The 20,575-nt window shown below is 43.5% G+C and overlaps 1 protein-coding gene across 1 annotated transcript in view; it reads left to right on the top strand.

Annotated features, from left to right (window-relative positions):
* The first annotated feature begins 18,657 nt into the window (after positions 1-18,657).
* The window catches only part of Pnpt1 (polyribonucleotide nucleotidyltransferase 1), a 35,473-nt gene continuing 33,555 nt past the window's right edge, over positions 18,658-20,575 (top strand). Inside the window, exon 1 of the mRNA XM_052734614.1 lies at positions 18,658-18,863. Coding sequence (XP_052590574.1) covers positions 18,694-18,863 — 170 coding nt within the window. The 5' untranslated portion in view covers positions 18,658-18,693. The remainder of the gene's footprint in view (positions 18,864-20,575) is intronic.

Genomic DNA, 20,575 nt, shown 5'->3' with positions numbered 1-20,575 from the left:
AGCCTGTCCCTTCATCTCCATCCCATGTGAAGATATTGTCAAGATCTTAGACTTCCTGGCTTACAGAGGGTAAAATTGCTTACAACAGCCAGCTTATGGTATTCTATCAGAGCCATCTAAGCCAGCCACTTGAAGAATAAGGTCTCAGAGGACACAAACACAAAAAACCTTGATAGCACTCAAGCACCTCTCCATGGAACTGAAACAGCAAGAAGCACTAGAATAATTGGAGAGCTGAGCCAAGCAAATAGGGCCACCTAGCAAGAGGAAAGGGACAGAGGGACATAGCCATTGCCCCATGAAGAGTTATGGCTCTCCTACAGACAATCAATGGCTGCTGAAGAAGGGGAATCAGTCTTCTCCAGAGACAAGACTCCTGGTAGGTTATCCAACCTCAAGTGGTCAGGCCAAAAAGCATACACAAAAGAACAACAATAAATGGACTCTGCAGGTTTTACACACATGCCACATCATGTGTATGTGTGTGTGTGTGTACACATATATTTTCAGATACATAACAGTAAAAATTGAAGAAGAGATCAATAATTTGAGAGGGAGTGAGGGGACATAGTGAAAGACCCCCACCAAAGGCCCAGACACAGTTCCAAAGGCCCAGACACAGTTCTCCCAGAAACCCAAAAGAGCTGAGGGAAGAGATACCTTAAAAATAAACAGAACTGAGTCAGTTCCCCCTTCCTGGAGAGGGTGAAGTCAGGTGTTTTCAAAAGAACAGAGTCAGGATGTCTGGTGGTGACCAATTAACCACGATTATGGACCATTATGCCCCTCTCCGGAGATAACATGACCAGACCCCAGAGATGGGTTGTAAAACTCCTAACAGGGCAAACAGATAAGCTAGAATAAGACAAAGTCCAGGCCTGGGAAAAACTGGACCAATCAAGGACGGACCCGTACTAACCCCCTCCCCTCTAAGAAATTTTGTGGGTTTTGCCTATAAAAACTAACTTCCCCAAGAAAGAGTAACTCCTCCCTGCCTCACTGTGCTGCGGCCAGTGAGTGCTTGAGATGAGTTCTCTGTTGCGACTTGTAACAGAAATAAACCTTGCTATTGCATTCTGGACATCTTCGGTCTCCAGTGGTCTCTTTGGGGGTCCTAATCTGGGCAGAACAATAGTAGGATTTGGAGGGGGTAGAAATGATGTGGATACAGTACTCATAAAATTCACAAAAAAAATTAAATTTTAAATTAAAAGAGAGTACTATGGCCCTCCATTTTTCATTTCTTTTTTTCTTTTGCTCTCTGATCTCTCATTTGTGCCTCCCTAGCTGTCAGACCCAGCCAAAATCCACAAGTCTGAGAGCTAGAGTATTATACCTCATAAACAAGAAAGGTAATGAATGTACAGGGGAAGGCAGATTAGAAATACTCAGCAGAATGTATCCCATATTGCTTGCATCCATGCTGGCTCTGTCTCTACATCCTTGATAGACTCTGCCTCCTTGGGGTTCAGGTCCAGGTCCTGTCTTTCTACTATCTTTTTAGGTGATGTCATACAGGTCCCTGGATTGTGATGTCATTGACATGACAACTACTTTCATATTTACATTATCTTAGTTTTCTCTGAGTTCTATGCTTAGATCTGTCTTTTGACAAGTACCCTGTCTTAGACACTGCCTTCCTGACTCATCTAAGACTATTATATAGCCCTAAATCCTCCTTGCCTATATCGAAACCATCAAGTCTTTCCAATCACCTCTCTAAAATATATTCCAACTCTAAGGATTCTGTCCTTAATTACGTCATCAGCCTGCGATGGCGTCCCAGCCTAAAAAGTGGGTGGGCCCTCTGTGCATCCCTCTCTTTCCTTTCTGCTCCTTCCTTCTGTCTGTCCTCTCTCTCCTTCCATCTGTCCCCTCCCCCTCCCTCTCTTTCTCTCTCTCCCCTTCTCTCCCAATAAAGCTCTAAAAAGGTAACCATGGCTCGTGAGTCTCCTCCAGCACTCTCCTCTGGCAGTCTCCACCAGCACCAACCATTACACTTCTCTTTCTTTTCCCCTCTGTTCTGTTCTAAATTGGGAACCAAAGAGACCATCTTAGACTCTAAATCAGCTCATACTTAAACTTCGAATCTTTATTAAACCCTGTAGCAGCTCCCCATTCCCAACCTTATCTCTCCCACACTTAACTACTGACCCAGCAGTTCCCTGTCTTCACAGAAGTCACATTCTTCCCTAACTCAGGGGCAGCCCTCTCATTACAGGTCACTTATCCCTCTGTTGGAAAAGCTGAGTTGCCTTCTTTCTCATGCTTCTGCTGAGCTAAATTCTCTGCTCCTTAGAAAGATTCTCCCTGGTCACCCTATTTGAAAAATCATCCTCCCCTATCCCATTATTCTCTCTTTGCAGCAGTTTTATTTCCATATCATTAACCAGACTCTAACTTGTCTATGCAGTTCTGGTTGTCTCAGATTAAGCTTCAAACTGTGTAAAAGTAGGGATTACTCCCTGTGACAGCAACCTATTCCTGAGTCTAAAACAGCCTATGGTATAGCATAGGGCTAACATTGAGGTTTAGCCATTGGCGTCACTGGGATAATGAATATATGGAGAAGTGGGAAGGCACTGCCTTTGGTTATTTCTGTGAGGATGCTCCAGAGACAAGCATGTGAACTAGTAGAATGAATAAGGAAGATCTGCCTCTCAGTCTCTCCTAGTCACCCTCTGTCCTTCTCTCTCCTGCTCCTTTCCCTCTCGGTCCCCTCTGTCTCCTTCTCCCTTCCCCTCTTCTTTTTCCTGTTCCCTCTCCCTCTCCATTGTTCTCTCTCCTCTCCACTCCCTTCTCATTCTCCCTCTTCATCACTCATCCTTTCTTCTCCCTTCCTGCTCTGTGTCTGCAGACTAATACTGTAGCTATTCAATAAATGCTGTGATAGGAAAATTCCCACTGGGCTACACCTGGTCTGGCTCCAGAGTGCTAGCACCTACCCTTAATCCATCTTTTGTTTCTTGGTTACCTTTTGTTTCTCTTGTTGCCCTCTGTGTGAGTCTTGTCTGAGAGTTTCCCAAGGGCACAAAGCATATGCAACACTTGTTCAGGAAAAATCCAGCAAACTGTGATATTCCTAAATTGGATATTTGCATTTGTCATTGTCTCTTTGGAGGCCTAGTCAGGTTGTTTTGAGGATATGTAAATCAACTTACTTAATTGTAAATTTTGAGAACAATAAAAATCTCTTTGGCTAAGGGAAAATGTCTCAGTCCCAGGAGAGACTGAGTCCCCCTGTAGCTGGAAAGGCTAAGACATCCTAAAAGTGTACTGTGTCTTCTTCCCATGGACCTGCATGAACCCACACCAGTACACCAACAAAGCTGCACCATATTCTGTGTGAAAGGAAGAACTTTAGTTCCATAAGAATGCTTGCATTCGGATCTGCAGCAGCCCTAAAAGGTAGGTTTCATCAGTTCCATTTTACATGAGGAAAGATGGGGAGCAGCAGGAGAGGAGGCAGCTTACCTGAGTCATAGGGTTTAGAAGCTGAAAGTAGTAAAATTCTAACCTAGGGAATTTGGTGTCATAGCCAGCACTTTCAAACTACCGTCATATTCTTAATCAATGTTTCTGGAAACCAATGAATAAACTAGAATGTCAGGCGTAGATTTACCTCTATGCCAAAGACCTGCTTCAGGGGGGAGTCCAGGTCCCAAAGAGGATGCATAGAGGGGATGTGGCTTTGGTGGAGGGAAAGAAGGAAGATATGGACAAGATCTGAAGGTGAATTGAGATGGCTGCCAGCAGCATTTAATTAAAAATAAGACTACACATTTTATATTGTATAGTTGCACACAGGATCAAATGGGAGACAAAAGGAGTGTGAGCTGGGGCATGGCTTGAGATCAGGAGTTGAGGAATCTAGCATTGACCTTGATGATAGGCACCAGTCAAATGTTAAGGGAAGGACCACAAGTTCCTCTTGCTAGAGATAGGAATGACAGCAGAAACATTCCTCAAGTCTTCAAGGGATAAGGGTCCCCTTATCCAAATGTCTGACCTTGGGAAAAGGACTTCTGGGGAGCAGACCCTATACTACAATTTCTTAAGTCTTACCATATGGGGCCTTTCCCCCTTGTAATGGTCCCAAAAGGGAAGTCTTGATGTTTTACTCTTTTGCCATTATACCATACCATTCTGATTTCTCTGTATTTATTAACTGAACTCTTGCCCTTAATGGCCTCAAGCTCTAGATCTGAATTGTAGGCATTTTATCCTTGGGACCAGATGTGTCTAGTAAATCTCTAATATTCCTGTTCTTGGTGTAATTAGGAGGGCACAATGGAATTCCTGGTTCCACAGTGGTGGGGATTTTTTCCCCCAAAGGATTATTTTGTTTAGAGCAGTTATCATTGTACACATTTTTTCCCTTTACCAGAGCCCACACAAAATTTCCCAAAGGGAAAGAAAGGCATTAATATTGAGAATCATTAAAAATGAAGTAAAAAGGTGCTGGAGAAGTGTTGTCTGCAATGTCAAGATGCTGGAACTTTAGTTGCCAAGTGGTCCACTATAGGAGCCCATTTTCAGGTTTACTAGTGGCTTTACCCAGCAGGTCTGCATAGAGAAGATGATTGGATCACGGGACTGAGTACAGGTGTCTGAGATGGTCCATACATGGCTGTGCTGGGGGAAGGCCTTTTGCTCTACCCCTTGGCATTTATACCCTAGGGCAGAGACAGTCTGGGCCTGTTGGAATAGGTTCCAGGCTCTCTTGAGGTTATCCTGTATTTTCTGTTTATCTCCACACTCTAAATCCTTCTATCTAATATTTCCTGCTGCTCATACTCAAGAGCACTCTGGGGAAATGTGGGGGCAGTGTGTAGCTCCCCCACAGAATGGTGCCATGAACAGGGACTGAAGACAAAGGAATAATGTTAGTTTTTCGACTGCGTTGTGTGCTTACCCTGCAAGGAAATGCCACGAAACACGACAGAATCCGCTAACAAGAGTTTTATTAAAGGGACAGAGAGTGAGCAGGCCTGTGGGAAACACGTGTGTGGAGAGGAAAGAAGAAGAAGAAGAAACCGGGAACATGGCGCCGGATTTTAAAGGCTGGGCGTGGACAGATCAGCGTCACTACTACACGCAAGCGCGTAGATCACATGGCCACGTTGCGCGCTTACGTGGCTAGTGGGACGTCATGGATCTTGGTCCCGCGAGATGCCCTGACCCGGAAATGGCTATCTGGACCTGGACCTAGCTAGGCGGAAGTATCCGCCAGGCATAGGCAGACACGTCTGACCGTGGGGGCTTGTTGTAAACCTTTCAAATAATAATATTTATAATTATTTCAGAGTGATTGGTGAAAGTGAGAGTGGACCACCAGTGTTTTAGTGAATGAAAAAAATGAAATGGGGCACAGGGTCTTATCCTCAAGAGACTAGAAGGATGTCCGATGCTGCAGCACAAAATCTCCTTTCTCAAGATTTCTTTCTGTCTCTTTCTCAATTTCTATCTGTGAAAAATAAGGAAAATATAGTGTAGCAATATAGTGCAGGAAAAACTTAGAAATGTAAGGTAGTGTAGAAAATTTTACTTAAGATAAAGTAGACAACTAGACAGAAAAACTAAGTCTTCAATTTTCTTACTTTGGGGGCTTTGAATGCAAACTGGGAAAATCTATCTTCTTTGAGCTTTACGGGCAGAGAAAAGTTCTTCTTTGAGCTTATCAGCAGAAAAAGATTCCTATGGAAGCCTTTAACATGGTTGTAATAATTCTGTCCTTAATTACATCATCAGCCTGCGACAGCGTCCCAGTCTAAAAAGTGGGCGGGCCCTCTGTGCATCCCTCTTTCCTTTCTGTTCCTTCCTTCCATCTGTCCTCTCTCTCTCTCTCTCCCTCTCTCTCTCCCTCTCCCTCTCCCTCCTCTCTCTCTCACCTCCCCCTCCCTCTCTCCCACTCTTCCTCCCTCCCTTTCTCTCTCCCCCTCCCAATAAAGCTCTATAAAGGTAACCATGGCTGTGATTCTTCCGACCAGCACTCTCCTCCGCCAGCATGGCCGCCTCCAGTGGTGGCCAGCCACGAGGAGCCGTGCCACAGCGTAACCAACATCCATTTAACCAACACTGGGGACAGCTGAAATGCCAAGTCCAAACAGCAGGAGAAAGTGATTTCTCCCTGAAGCAAAATACAAGGGGTAATAAGCCAAAGTTTAGGAGTTTGGGATGAACTTGATGGTCTTTCTCTCTCTTGGGGAAAAAAAAAAAGCCAAGAAGCCTTTCAGAACTCTCTGAGTTCCTTTCTGTAAGTGCAAACATAAGACTCACCTGTTAATGACAACTACCGGAAACCACCTGTGATGCACTCTAAGGAAAAATAACAAACCTCTTAGAAAAGCAAAACCTCTCTAAGTTCTGCCTTTCTTTCAAGCCAGAAAAATCCTCCCTGCAATGAGGGAGGCAAGGCTTGAGTTCCCAAAAACCTCTCTTCTAAGCTCTGTCTCTTCAAGCCAGTCAGTAAAAGACAGTGGTCAGAATCCCCTGAGGAAATGCTTGGGAGAAGCTACAGAGTGCCCAATGGGACAGGAAACTGTGTGGTAAAAGCAGTAAAAGCCAAACCTTTCAGCGGCAGCTGAGCTGAGGCATCAAGGGTTTTGTTTCTGAGTGAGTATCTATCAGAATGAAAAGGTACAACTAATCCTCCTAATGCAAAAATCCCCTGAAGCGACAGAAACCCTCTCTGTTAGCATTGTATCCGCACTTCTAACCTACAACTGAGAAGCAACTAGCCAGTACCTCCAAGTTTGAGTGCATTTCGGAGACACCAGGGTTCCTACACTTGTCAACAGCCTCCGCAAGCGCAGAGCTGAGACAGGAAAGTGCAGGACCCAGGGAGATTACTAGCATATAGGCAAAGCCGAAGCCAGTGGAAATGGCACAGTTGCCAGCTTTCCTGCAAGTCCTGGGTTGATAGGTGGGGCTACACAGTATCCACAGCGCAAAAAAATCTCTCTGAGAAAAGCTCTTTCCTATCAGAAAAAGGACCTTTCTAAAACAAATGTTTTGAGGTGAGGGAGTGTAGCCCTGAGGGGTTAATTGCCTCTGATGATAAGCAATCTCGCTTCCCTCAGTGATAGACTATACCCTGTAAACTGGAATAAATCCTTTTCTCCTCCTAAAGTTGCTTTTAATCATGGTGCTGGAGAACTGGGCCAGGTGAAGGCCTGATTAGGGAGGTGCACCTGTCCTAATGCGAAAGCAGAGGTCTTGCTGGCGGGTGGTGGCGCACGCCTTTAATCCCAGCACTCGGGAGGCAGAGGCAGGCAGATCTTTGTGAGTTCGAGGCCAGCCTGGACTACAGAGTGAGTTCCAGGAAAGGCACAACACTACACAGAGAAACCCTGTCTCGAAAACCAAAAAAAAAAAAAAAAAAAAAAACAAGCAGAGGTCTGAACACAAGCTGCACAGACCCTGAAAATAGAAATGGAGAAGGGACAAATTCCTCCCCAGAAGGTGCAAGACCTGGGGAAAGCTGCTAGAGTTTGAGGCAGATTCAGGGGGAAAAGCCTCTACCTTCAGAAGCAGAAAAGCTGCCACTGTGGCATCAGGAAAAGTTTCTGGGGCAGAGGGAATAAACTGAGACCAAACTGAGAGCTGTCTGGGAGAAAATCTCTCTGAAGGAACTGTGGTAAAGCTCTGTTTTAAGTGCTTTGTTTTTTAAGTGCTGTCTGGCTAAGGAAAATGCGCTACGCCCCCAGGAAGTTGGTATCAGAAGTGCCCACCTCAAATGCAGGCTGGTGGAGCAGGTGCAACTCTGATCTGGGGCCAGAAAAACGTCTATTGAAGCCAGTTCAGGGAGAATGGAAATCTTCCCATCTCCCATGGATGACAGCTCAAAATGCTTGGTTCAAACCTCCTGGATGAAAACTTTGAAAGCAAGCTCAGTAAAACAGAACAAGAAGTTGGCTCCTGAACCTGAAAAGAACTATGGGGAATGGAGTAACAGCAGGCTGATATAAGAGAAATGCATTCTGGGAAAGGTAGTTTTTCTGCTAAAAATGGCAACATTGCCTGGAAAAAAATTTTCAGCTCGAAAAAATGTTCATAGTAAACTTAAAATACAGCTTTTAAAAGATTAAGAAGGAGCAAAATCATCTATGAAGTTGTTAAATGTTAGTTCCAAGGAAAAATTATAAGAATACGAAACTTGGAGCTGTGCAGTTTTTTGGGGTTTTTTTTTTTTTTTTTTTTTTGGCTACTTTGGAGAAATACCTTATTTTCCCTAATAGCTGTGCAGTTTTTTTTTACGCTAGTTGGATGACAAAAAGCTACCTATAAGAGCAAAGAAGCCACTTTAAAACCCTTAAAAAGCAAGGGAAAGCAGTCTGTACACAGAACATTGTTTTAGATATGAAGAAACTTATGGGCAATTAAAAAGTTCTTTGCCTGTGATTTATCACAGGGACAAATAGCCAAATGAATGGAAACACATGAACTATGAACCAATGGCTGAGGGGTCCCCACTGGATCAGGCCCTCCGAATGGGTGAGACAGTTGATTGGCTTGATCTGTTTGGGAGGCATCCAGGCAGTGGGACCGGGTCCTGTGCTCATTGCATGAGTTGGCTGTTTGAAATCTGGGGCCTATGCAGGATTGTTTGGCTCGGCCTGGGAGGAGGGGACTAGACCTACCTGGACTGAGTCTACCAGGTTGACCTCAGTCTGTGGGGAAGGCTTTGCCCTGGAGGAGATGGGAATGGGGGGGGGGGGGTTTGGGGGAACGTGAGGGGGACGGGAGGGGGGAGAACAAGGGAATCCGTGGCTGATATGTAGAACTGAATTGTATTGCAAAATAAATTAAAATAAATTAAAAAAAAAAAAGTTCTTTGCCTTTTGAACAAACAGCCTGCAATGAATGATTCTTTTTCAAATCTAATAAGGGGACAAGGAAACAGGCATTCAAAAAGGAATAACTGCTTTATTTTATTTTATTTTATTTTATTTATTTACTTATTTATTTTTGGTTTTTCGAGACAGGGTTTCTCTGTGTAGCTTTGCGCCTTTTCCTGGAACTCACTTGGTAGCCCAGGCTGGCCTCGAACTCACAGAGATCTGCCTGGCTCTGCCTCCCGAGTGCTGGGATTAAAGGTGTGCACCACCAACGCCCGGCAATAACTGCTTTATAGATGGATATCAAGCTTCAAAAAATCCAGCTGTCTTACAAAATAGAGTTGCTTCATAAGAAAACAATGTTAAATCAGGATGTTTGCTTAGTGGATGCACTAATGTTTGTGAGAGCAATCTGAGTTAAATAACTCACAGTTAGAGTGTATCACAGCTGCTAACAATAATATCATTAGGGGTTGAGAAGTTAATGAAGACTATGAAACAAGAAAGCCTATTTATGTTCTTGACTCCTTTGAATAGTAGCAGTTTTGGTGAAAATATTGGGCTCACAAAAATCTATCAGAAACATCAGCATTGTTTTTTTTGTTTGTTTGTTTTTCTTTTTTTTTAATTTTTATTTTTATTTTGCAATACAATTCAGTTCTACATATCAGCCACGGATTCCCTTGTTCTCCCCCCTATGGCCCCCCTCACCTTCCCCCCAGCCCACCCCCCATTCCCACCTCCTCCAGGGCAAAGCCTCCCCTGCGGACTGAGATCAACCTGGTAGACTCAGTCCAGGTAGGTCCAGTCCCCTCCTCCCAGGCTGAGCCAAGCGATCCTGCTTAGGCCCCAGGTTTCAAACAGCCAACTCATGCAATGAGCACAGGACCCGGTCTCACTGCCTGGATGCCTTCCAAATAGATCAAGCCAATCAACTGTCTCACCCATTCAGAGGGCCTGATCCAGTTGGTGACCCCTCAGCCATTGGTTCATAGTTCATGTGTTTCCATTTGTTTGGCTATTTGTCCCTGTGCTTTATCCAACCTTGGTCTCAACAATTCTCACTCATATAAACCCTCCTCATTCTTGCTAATTGGACTCCCAGAGATCCACCTGGGGCCTAGCCATGGATCTCTGCATCCAGATCCCTCAGTAGTTGGATGAGGTTTCTAGCACAACAATTAGGGTGTTTGGCCATCCCATCACCAGAGTAGGTCAGTTCCGGCTGTCTCTCGACCATTGCCAGCAGTCTGTTGTGGGGTTATCTTTGTGGATTTCTGTGGGCCTCTCTAGCACTTTGCTTCTTCCTATTCTCATGTGGTCTTCATTTACCATGGTCTCCTATTCCTTGTTCTCCCTCTCTGTTGTTGATCCAGCTGGGATCTCCCGCTCCCCCAAGCTCTCTTTCCCTCGACCCTCACCCTTCACTACCCCCACTCATGTCCAGGCTGTTCATGTAGATCTCTTCCATTTCTCCGTCATTGGGCGATCCCCATGTCTTTCTTGGGCTCCTGTTTTCCAGGTAGCTTCCCTGGTGATGTGAGTAGCAGTCCAGTCATCCTTGTTCCACATCTAGTATCTTCCTATGAGTGAGTACATACCATGTTTGTCTTTCTGAGTCTGGGTTACCTCACTCAGGATGATTTTTTCTAGATCCATCCATTTGTCTGCAAACCTCATGATGTCATTGTTTTTCCCTGCTGAGTAGTATTCCATTGTGTATATGTACCACATTTTGTTTATCCATTCTTCAGTTGAAGGGCATCTAGGTTGTTTCCATGTTCTGGCTATTACAAACAATGCTGATATGAACATAGCTGAACAAGTGCTCTTGTGGTGTGGTTGAGCATTCCTTGGGTATATGCCCAAGAGTGGTATAGCTGCATCTTGGGGGAGATGGATTCCCAATTTTCTAAGAAAGCACCATATTGATTTCCAAAGTGGTTGTACAAGCTTGCATTCCCACCAGCAGTGGAGGAGAGTTCCCCTAGCTCCACATCCTCTCCAGCATAAGGTGTCTTCAGTGTTTTTGATCTTAGCCATTCTGACAGGCGTAAGGTGGTATCTCAGAGTTGTTTTGATTTGCATTTCTCTGATGATTAGGGATGTTGAGCAATTCCTTAAATGTCTTTCGGCCATTTGAGTTTCCTCTGTTGAGAATTCTCTGTTTAGTTCTATAGCCCATTTCTTAATTGGACTGTTGGGCATTTTGATGTCTAATTTCTTGAGTTCCTTATATATTCTGGATATCAGTCCTCTGTCAGATGTGGGGTTGGTGAAGATCTTTTCCCATTCTGTAGGCTGTCTCTTTGCCTTGTTGATCGTATCCTTTGCTCTACAAAAGCTTCTCAGTTTCAAGGGGTCCCATTGATTGATTGTTTCTCTCAGTGTCTGTGCTACTGGTGTTCTATATAGAAAGTGGTCTCCTATGCCAATGCGTTCAAGACTACTTCCTACTTTCTCTTCTAGCAGGTTCAGAGTAGCTGGATTTGTGTTGAGGTCCTTGATCCACTTGGACTTAAGTTTTGTGCACTGTGATAGATATGGATCTATTTGCAGCCTTCTACAGAAACATCAGCATTGTTAAAAGAACTCATGGCAAATACAGCTTTAACTCTTGATGGAAAATTGTCTGTTGAGTTACCAGCTGAGCAATCCAGAAACAGAACATTCCTTACAAGGTTTTCTTATCTCTTTTCTTTCTTTTTGGGTTTGCTGTAAACTAAGATAGCTCTTAATAGAGTTTTTGTAGAAGATCTGGAAGCATAAAGTACTATTTAGCAACAGAACTCATTAAATCCCAGAGTTAAGAGAGTCATTAAAGAAATAGACTCTTGGCCGGGCGGTGGTGGCGCACACCTTTAATCCCAGCACTTGGGAGGCAGAGCCAGGTGGATCTCTGTGAGTTCGAGGCCAGCCTGGGCTACCAAGTGAGTTCCAGGAAAAGGCGCAAAGCTACACAGAGAAACCCTGTCTCGAAAAACCAAAAAAAGAAAAAAGAAATACACTCTTGTTTCAAAAAGAACTCTCAGAACTATCAAAGCTAATTATAAACTCTGAATTTTAGAAATGATTTGCATTCAGCCTGTCTAGTTAAGAGACTCTTTCTAATAGTTATAGTGATAATAATTAAGAAGTAGAAAATTACTCTGTCTTGTTACATCTCTTCTAAGTGTTCAGAAATTTTTTAGGTGTTTGCTAAGTTAGATATATGCTAATGGTAGCCCTATAGAGTTTGCTTAATAGTTCTTAGGAATATAAGTGTGTAAAATAGATCTATAGAATTTAAGACATGCAGTAACAGGTTTGTAAGAAGTAAAAACGTGAAGGAAATGGCCATGATGTAAGTTTAAAGAAGTATATAGGAAATATATTTGCTAATATAGTCCTATAGAGTTGTAAGAAATAAGTATATGTTAATATGTTATATGTGAGTTTGTGAAAAAGTGTAAATATTGAGTGTGAGTCTATGCTTAATGTATGTGGTGAAGGAACCTTAGACACAGAAGATAGTATCCTAGGAGACTGCAAGCTGGCAGTCTGAGCAGGTTTCAAAAGCTCCAGAAGCCGCTAAGAAGCTAAGAATGGCAAATGTCAGAACTAGCACAACAACCACAAACAGGCGTCTGCAGCTGAGATCCACTGGAAAATCAATGCAACACAGAAAAACCTGAGATAGTAGCAAAAACGATGCAGTTTAAAATGCTACTGTAACTAAAAATGTCTCTGGTTTGAGAATGAAAGTTTCAGAGATGCTTGTTTGAACTAAAATTGTTAACAGCAAAAAGGTTTTGGTTGTAAAATGTTTCTTCATATTTAGAAATAGAAGTCTAGTACCAGAATTTTTTTTGAACTTTTTGAACTTAAAAAATGAGATAAAACTACAAAAAGGTTTTGATTGTGGATTTCTTCATATTTGGAAGGCTGATACCAGAATTTATTATTTAAATTTTGGGACTTAAGAAATGAACAATAGTGATTTCATTGCAATGGGACAATTTTGAATTTACTTATGGTGATGACCTAGGAACTGTTTTATGGAACTGTGTATGTAAAAATGGAATTACTTATGGAACTGGTTTTGTGTTACAAATGGAACTGTTTAAACAAAAAAGTTTGGGTTTTCTTCTAACTAGGTTTGAGGTTTTGTTTTAAAAAAATTATTTATAAATATAAAGGAGTAGTTACGAGTGAATTAAGTTGAATGTATGTTTGCAGAAATTATGTTAACCTATTGATATTAATGCACCCTGGTTTTGTGAAGTTAAGGAAATATTTAAGTTTGATGTGAAAACATCAGAAGCTTTTCTTATGTTCTGTTAGCAAGAAATTCAAATGGTTCTATTAAGAGTTTAAGTTGTAAGACTGAGAAAATTGTAACTATTTATAGCACCATTTATGTTAGTTCAAATGGTTCTATTAAGAGTTCACTTTGCTGGGCAGTGGTGGTGCATGCCTTTAATCCCAGCACTTGGGAGGCAGAGCCAGGCGAATCTTTGTGAGTTCGAGTCCAGCCTGGTCTACAAAGTGAGATCCAGGACAGGCTCCAAAGCTACACAGAGAAACCCTGTCTGAAAAAAAAAAAGAGTTCACTTTAAGTTGTAAGATTGTGAGAATTGTAACTATGTACAGCAATATTTATGTTAACCTGTTAATGGTAATGATGAAGCTAAGGGATTCTTTAAGTTTGCAGTTACATTAAGAGTTTTTGGTTTACACCAGGTGGTGGTGGCGGCGGCGGCGGCGGCGGCGGCGGCGGCGGCGGCGGCGGCGGCGGCGGCGGCGGCGGCGGCGCACGCCTTTAATCCCAGCACTCAGGAGGCAGAGCCAGGCAGATTTCTGTGAGTTCGAGGCCAGCCTGGGCTACCAAGTGAGTTCCAGGAAAAGGCACAAAGCTACACAGAGAAACCCTATCTCAAAAAAAAAAAAAAAAAGTTTTTGGTTTAAAAAGGGCTGGATGCAGCTAAAGACGGCTGTAGTCACCTTGAATCCAATCCAAAACCAAAATGCCATCTTTATCATCCTCTTCTCCCATACTGGGAGGTGTGACAGCTATGGAGATTGCGGTGAGCTCTTAATGAGGAGTTGTTTTTTATATATTAAAAAAGGGGGACCTGTGGGAGCCCATTTTCAGGTTTACTAGTGGCTTTACCCAGCAAATCTGCATAGAGAGGATAATTAGGACCATGGGCCTGAGTGCAGGTGTCTGAGATGGTCCGTGTGTGGCTGTGCTGGGGGAAGGCCTTTTACTCCACCCCTTGGCATTTCCATAAATACCCAAGGCAGAGACAGTCTGGGCCTGTTGGAATAGGTTCCAGGCCCTCTTGAGGCTGTCCTGTATTTTCTATCTGCTTATCTCCACACTCTAAATCCTCCTATCTAATATTTCCTGCTGCTCGTACTCAAGAGCACTCTGGGGAAATGTGGGGGTGGTGGGTAGCCTCCCCTCCCCCTGAAAGGACCAAGCAGATGCCATAACAGGCTGCTCAGTCTTCTCTCAGAAATCAGGCCTCAGTTCCAGTTTCCTGAGACTGAGCAAGCAGTTTCTGGGAGGGCCATGAACAAAAGACATAGTCCTTGCAGTAGCTCCCTTTCTGCATGTACTCTGACTGCTCAAAGTTAAGCCAGATGTTTACTGTCTGGGACCCCTCACCAACTTAGAGTTATGTGCATGAGTCAAGGACAGAGCTTAGACCATTGAGCCAGCCCCCACAGTCAGTACGTGCTAGGCCAGCCAGCCCCCGTGGCAGCTCAAGGACAAAGCCTGGGACTTGTGCTGGACTGCCCCCAAAGTGATAATTGTAACCACCAACCAGTAAATTCAAAGGTTACATACCCTCACCCAATTAAAAGAGAACAGAGACCTTCAAAAATAAAAATAAACCAATCCGAGTTGCACCCGTGCAAAACCCCCAACTCCCCCCCCCAAACTGCCCTGAAGGGCTTGTGGTTTTTGCCTTTAAATAGCTAGCCTCACAAAGAAAGAGCAACTCCTCCCTGCCTCACTCTATTGGGTGTGGGAATGAGTTCCCTGTCTAGACTTGTATCTATAGAATCAACCTTGCTGTTGCATTCTGGATATCCATGGTCTATGATGGTCTCTTTGGGTCGTGATCTGGGCATAACACCCCCAGTCCACACTATCTCCCCCTTTTTTATTTTTTAATTTATATGTCTGGAAATCATGTTGAAGAGATCTAACAGGGCTTGTCAATCGCTAGAGGGTGACTGGAACAAGTATAAGAATGAGCACAACGGCTAGAAAAATGCCCAAATTGCTAATAAATGACCAAAAGGTTTTTCCTGTCAGAAAGGAATTTAAAGAATTCATACATCTTTTCACCACCAAGGAAGCTGAGAGAGATTGTAGCAGAGCCTCTGAGGAAAGGGCAGCCCAGCCCTTGAGCTGGAGAATTCAGGGTCGAGGGCAGGGTATGTGAGCCACACCCTGTAACAGATAGGGACTGAGGATGCTGAGAGAAGCTGGCAGCCAGGTCCAGCTTTGATATGTTAATTAGGCTCCTTAGCCTATTGTCCTGAGTTTGAAACTTAACATTTCACTTTTTTTGCTGACAATAAATGAATGATCAGGGACAAGGAAATCCATCTATGATTATATTCTGCTGACATTGGGGTGTGGTAGCTAGGGACCCAAAAAGCTGGAATGTTGACCAAATCCAGGAAGAGCAGCTGTTTCACTTGTCCAGGCTCCACCCCCACATTTCTGGAGCTAGGAAAACTGTTAGGCAACAGTTGGAGCAGTATGTAGTCTTTAAATGATTGGAAATCAGCTGCAACAGATGCATAGTAGGGGCAGAACATAGTTAAAGTTTTTTTTTCTTTTAGGTGTACATTTGAAACTTCCAGGTCCATGGTCCTGGCAGCTGAGGGAGGAGAGTCCCAAGACCAGGAAAGGGAAGAGTTCCTACCCCATAGGAACAGGCAGGTGGGGAAACAGGCTATTGACTGACAGTACTTATCTAGAGTCTATTTGAGAGGTGGATCCAAGTCGATTCCCTGAAGCTTACAAGAACTTTTTCTAAGTTCACAAAAAGTTCCAGATATGTTGGCATTACCATTGTTTGTAATCTGTACCATTGGGTGTAAATTCACACTGTAGCCAGACGGTGGTGGCACACGCCTTTAAGCCTAGCACTTGGGAGACAGAGGCAGGTGGATCTCTGTAAGTTCTAGACCAGCCTGGCTACAGAGTGAGTTCCAGGACAGGCACCAAAAGCGACACAGAGAAACCCTGTCTCGAAAAACCAAAAGAAAAAAAAAAAATCACATTGTAGAAAAGTCAATTAACTGATGTCTGTAAAGAGCTGGAGTTGATTCATGCTTTTGAATCCTAGCAAAAGCTTTATCTTTGGGTTAAAAAGTATGAACATTTTTTTCCTCTGTCCAGAGAGCCAGATATAGACTGAACAGGTCACCATGCAGTCCACACCACCTATATGTCTGCCTGGGGAAAGGACAGGGCATCTTACTCAGTACTGAGTTCACCAGAATGACACATGGGACAAAGAGTGCATGTGCCAAGCACACAGACGTACATGCAAAGACACAGAGGCATGAGAAAAAGTGGAGCATTGCAGGGGAGTATGTTCAGTTTATTTGGAGTATAAAAAGGAGATAGAGATAAATAGATTGGTAAATTAAAGTTCATAAAAAAAACAAGTAGAAAACGAAATGTTTATACACCATGAGAAACAGGAAGCTACTGAAATTTGAAATAAGACACCTTGTATTTGAGATCAGAAAGCACCACTTGGCTGTGATGTAAAACTTTGTAAGATTTTGTGTGTCCTTGCACTTCTGTGGAGATCAGAGTTCAGCCTGCTGGAGTCTGCCCTCTCCTTTTATCGTGTGGATTATAGGAATCAAGCTCAGACCATCAGACTTGGTGACAAAGGGATGAGCCATCTTGCAGGCACCAAAGCAGTGTTTTAAAGTTGAATAGGCTGTGTTCTTTCTTAAGAAAACTCTCTTGCATGCCTCAGTGTCCCCTGATACTTTTAGTTACAATGTTAGTAAATGTCGACAAATGTATAATAAGATGTAGACTCATTAGTCTTGCAGTTTTTGGACAGTTATCTGTCTCAAGAAAAAGTAAAAAGTAAAATAAATGTATATCATTTCAAACCAAACTACAAACCAAATTACACTTTGATTAAGCATATCTTTTTTTTTTTTTTTTTTTTTTTTGGTTTTTTGAGACAGGGTTTCTCTGTGTAGCTTTGCGCCTTTTCCTGGAACTCACTTGGTAGCCCAGGCTGGCCTCGAACTCACAGAGATCCGCCTGGCTCTGCCTCCCGAGTGCTGGGATTAAAGGCGTGCGCCACCACCGCCCGGCTGATTAAGCATATCTTAATGCAATGATGCTTTACTTTAGTAACATTGCCACACAAAGAATACGGTGGTATTATCTTGATGTAGTTTAATTTGACTATGAAAGAAAAAAGAGAAAAGGGGATATAAGAAACACTGCTAGTGGATTTAGATGGAAGCACCTTTAATATTCTCCAAGAGTCATAGAGGAATTCCTTTTAAATTACACTGTAGCTGTGGAACATAGTTAGCAAAACTATACTTCCAGAAAGGTGAAAACCTCAGAAATCAGTTTCAGTTGCTACAGTCACAAGAATTTAAACTTTGTTATATTTCTGTCTTTGTGCTAACCCTAAAACTGCCTAGCATAAAAATACTGTGAAAAAAAGCTCTGGCACAGATTTCAAAGCTTGTATTAGCTTTTGAGTTTATGACTCAATTACTACCATTCTAATCATTTTAGACTGACATAAGGAAGTAAAGATAGACTCCTTCGCCATTTTTTATGCACCTTTCCAACATTTACAACTGAACAAAAACTAAATTGTTCCAGGGGGTTCTCAAAAAAGAGCTAGTTTGTTTTGTTTTGTTTTGTTTGCTTATGTATGTGTATATGGTATTTGTGTGTATGTGTATGCGAGTTGACATGTGTGTGGATACATATGTGTATGCAGGTGCACCAGCATGTGGTATGCACGTGACATCTGCCTGTGGAGGCCAGAGATTCACATACGGTGTCTTGCCCAATAAGGCTCTACTGATTTTTTGAGTCAGGGTCTCTTGCTGAACCTGGAGCTCTCAGGCAAGTCTAGCAAGCCAGCTTGGTCTGTGGAATTAATATGAGCCTCCAAGAGCTGGAATTACAGGCAGCTGCCACTGGGTGAGAGGGAGATCTCTTCCAAAGCCCTTCCATAGATATGAAGCTAGTCCTTACTTAACCGAACCAAATAATTATGGTTTGTTCAGTACTAATTTTTTTTTTTACCATAATCAGGGCATATTTTTTTTTAAGATTTATTTATTTATTATGTATACAATTCTGCCTGCATGTGTGCCTGCAGGACAGAAGAGGGCACCAGATCTCATTACAGATGGTTGTGAGCCACCATGTGGTTGCTGGGAATTGAACTCAGGACCCCTGGAAGAGCAGCCAGTGCTCTTAACCTTTGAGCCATCTCTCCAACCCACTAATTTATTGTTACATATATTTATTAAATACATTGTTCCAAGACTTTCTTTTAAACCGTGATAAAACAGACAGAGAGAGAGAATTATTTAAAGGGCTTTCTTTAATTCTGTGTAACTTTTTAAAGCTATTTATTTTTCACTAGTAAGGTCAGAAAAAAAAAAGGAGGAGGGGGGAAGTTGAACAGAAACGCATTCTGGTGGTTTGACCCTTTCGGGCTTCCCTGGCGGTATCTCGGCTCCCCAGAAACGAAACCGCGACAGGCCCCGCCCACAAGGCCCCGCCCACACGCGGACTGGCCAATGAGGAGCCGCTCGGGGCGCGCGCGCGGGTGTCATGGCGGCCTGCAGGCAGTGCTGCTCTTACTTGCGGCTCCGGCCGCTGGGCTGCGGTCCTCTCCGTCTCCTCGGCCGGCCCGGGCGGAGTCGGGCACTCACCTCTTCGCAGGTGCGAGAGCTGTGGAGCAGCACCGGGTCCCGAGCGGTGGCTGTGGACCTGGGCCACAGGTAAGGAACAGCGCGACTTCGCCGACTTTTCACGCGGTGTCCCGTCCAGCCAGCCTTGGTAGCCAAATCTCCCAGGGTGGGACTCCAGCAGCCTGAGTCTCTTTTAACCTCTCTACTCCACACCTGAGTTCGAGATTTCCTTTTCCGGATCTGAAGTCTGTCTCCCTGGGCCCTCCCCTTTCCCATCTGACCGCTGCCCATTGCTTCTTGATCCAACCCCTACCTCTGTGGTGGATTTCCTTCTGAGTCTGACCTGCCTGTGCCCCTGACACCCTTTCTCTGTATTTTCCGAAACCTTGGGCTCTGAATTGGGAAACCTGCCACCTCGAGGTACCCCGTTGTCTGTGTGCGCAGCTCAATTCTGCCAAAAGCGAGGCTAGTGTGAACCTGAGTGGGAAGGGACCGTCGTGTTGTTGAATACCAGTTATATGATAAACACAGCCCTGTTAAACCTGTAGTGAAGGTACTATTGCCTTACTTTGTAGTTAAGACAACAGAGGGTCAAAAAGGGTGAATTTCTCAGAATTAACAAAGCTAGGACACCTGCACACAGACACACACGAGGAAGAGAGACAGAGAGATGAGAGTGAACATGTTTTTTCCCTGAAGCTCTACTTTCTGTGGCAGACAGCTGCCCCTGTCCTTCCTTGGCATCTTTCCCATCTCACCAGGTCCTGCTTATTGTGTCATTCTTCTTATTTATTTTATTTTCAGAGTATTTAGGTAGGCATTCACTCACATGGTTCGTCATATTAAAACTTCAGAGCTCTTCCCCCAGTTCCCATAACCCCCAGTTTCAAACCCCAGAGGCCATCCATGTAGTATGGGTCCTCTATGCATTTGGAGATATTTTATACATATAATATTGAAAAGTAAATTGGTAAGAGGCAAAGTGAACAACAACAAAAAATCATAAACTCAATAGTTTTCTTGGCAACCACCAAAGTCCATGTTCCCGAAACATAATCATCCCGTCTTTCTGCATTATCAGAATTCATTGAGTAACAACAAATTCACACACTATGTCAGTTCTGTTAACCAAAATTTGCCAAGTAGTTCTACTTTACCTTGATACATGCTGGCTGTTGGCGAACATGGTGTTTTTTATTCTGCTGGCAGTTACTAATATCAACTCTCAGAGTACACCTTACATCCCACACAGTAATAATAACTGTGTGTTTGTATATATGTTGGTTGCAGGGTGACTACAGAATCAACTATGCTGCATATTCAAGGAGTTGAAAAAGACTTACTAGACAAAAAGCAAAGAGCTAGGACAGATAGAGACCGCTGCTGGAGACCCATAGGGGCAGGCCACAGGGTGGGGCTCAGTTGAGGAGCTGAGGGTCATAACTGAATTCAGATGGGTGACATACAGATATATAGGCCTACAACAGTTTGAGTGGCGCATGCCAACCAGCTCAGCTGAAGCCTTGGGAACAGTCGGTTCTCTACTAATGAGACAGCAGATCATTGGGTTCATCACTAGTGGTGGTAGATGTCCTTCTGGGGCCCAGGTGAGAGAGTTGCACCCTTCATTGGTTGGCTGAGTTTGATGAGTTCTTGGCCCTGTTTTTTTCTTACACACCTTTAATATACCTGTGTGCTCATATATATGTTCTCAAAATGTTTGATAAGTTTATAGGTCATACCTTTTTACTTTTAGAACTAAGTTATGTACACACCTGTGCCTTATGGATGGTTCTAGACAG

This window comes from Peromyscus californicus, unplaced genomic scaffold, assembly GCF_007827085.1.
Source record: "Peromyscus californicus insignis strain IS unplaced genomic scaffold, ASM782708v3 Scaffold_13__1_contigs__length_99412109, whole genome shotgun sequence".
Lineage (NCBI taxonomy): Eukaryota > Metazoa > Chordata > Mammalia > Rodentia > Cricetidae > Peromyscus > Peromyscus californicus.
The sequence above is the reverse complement of the archived record's forward strand: the minus strand, read 5'-3'. Positions and strand labels throughout refer to the sequence as shown.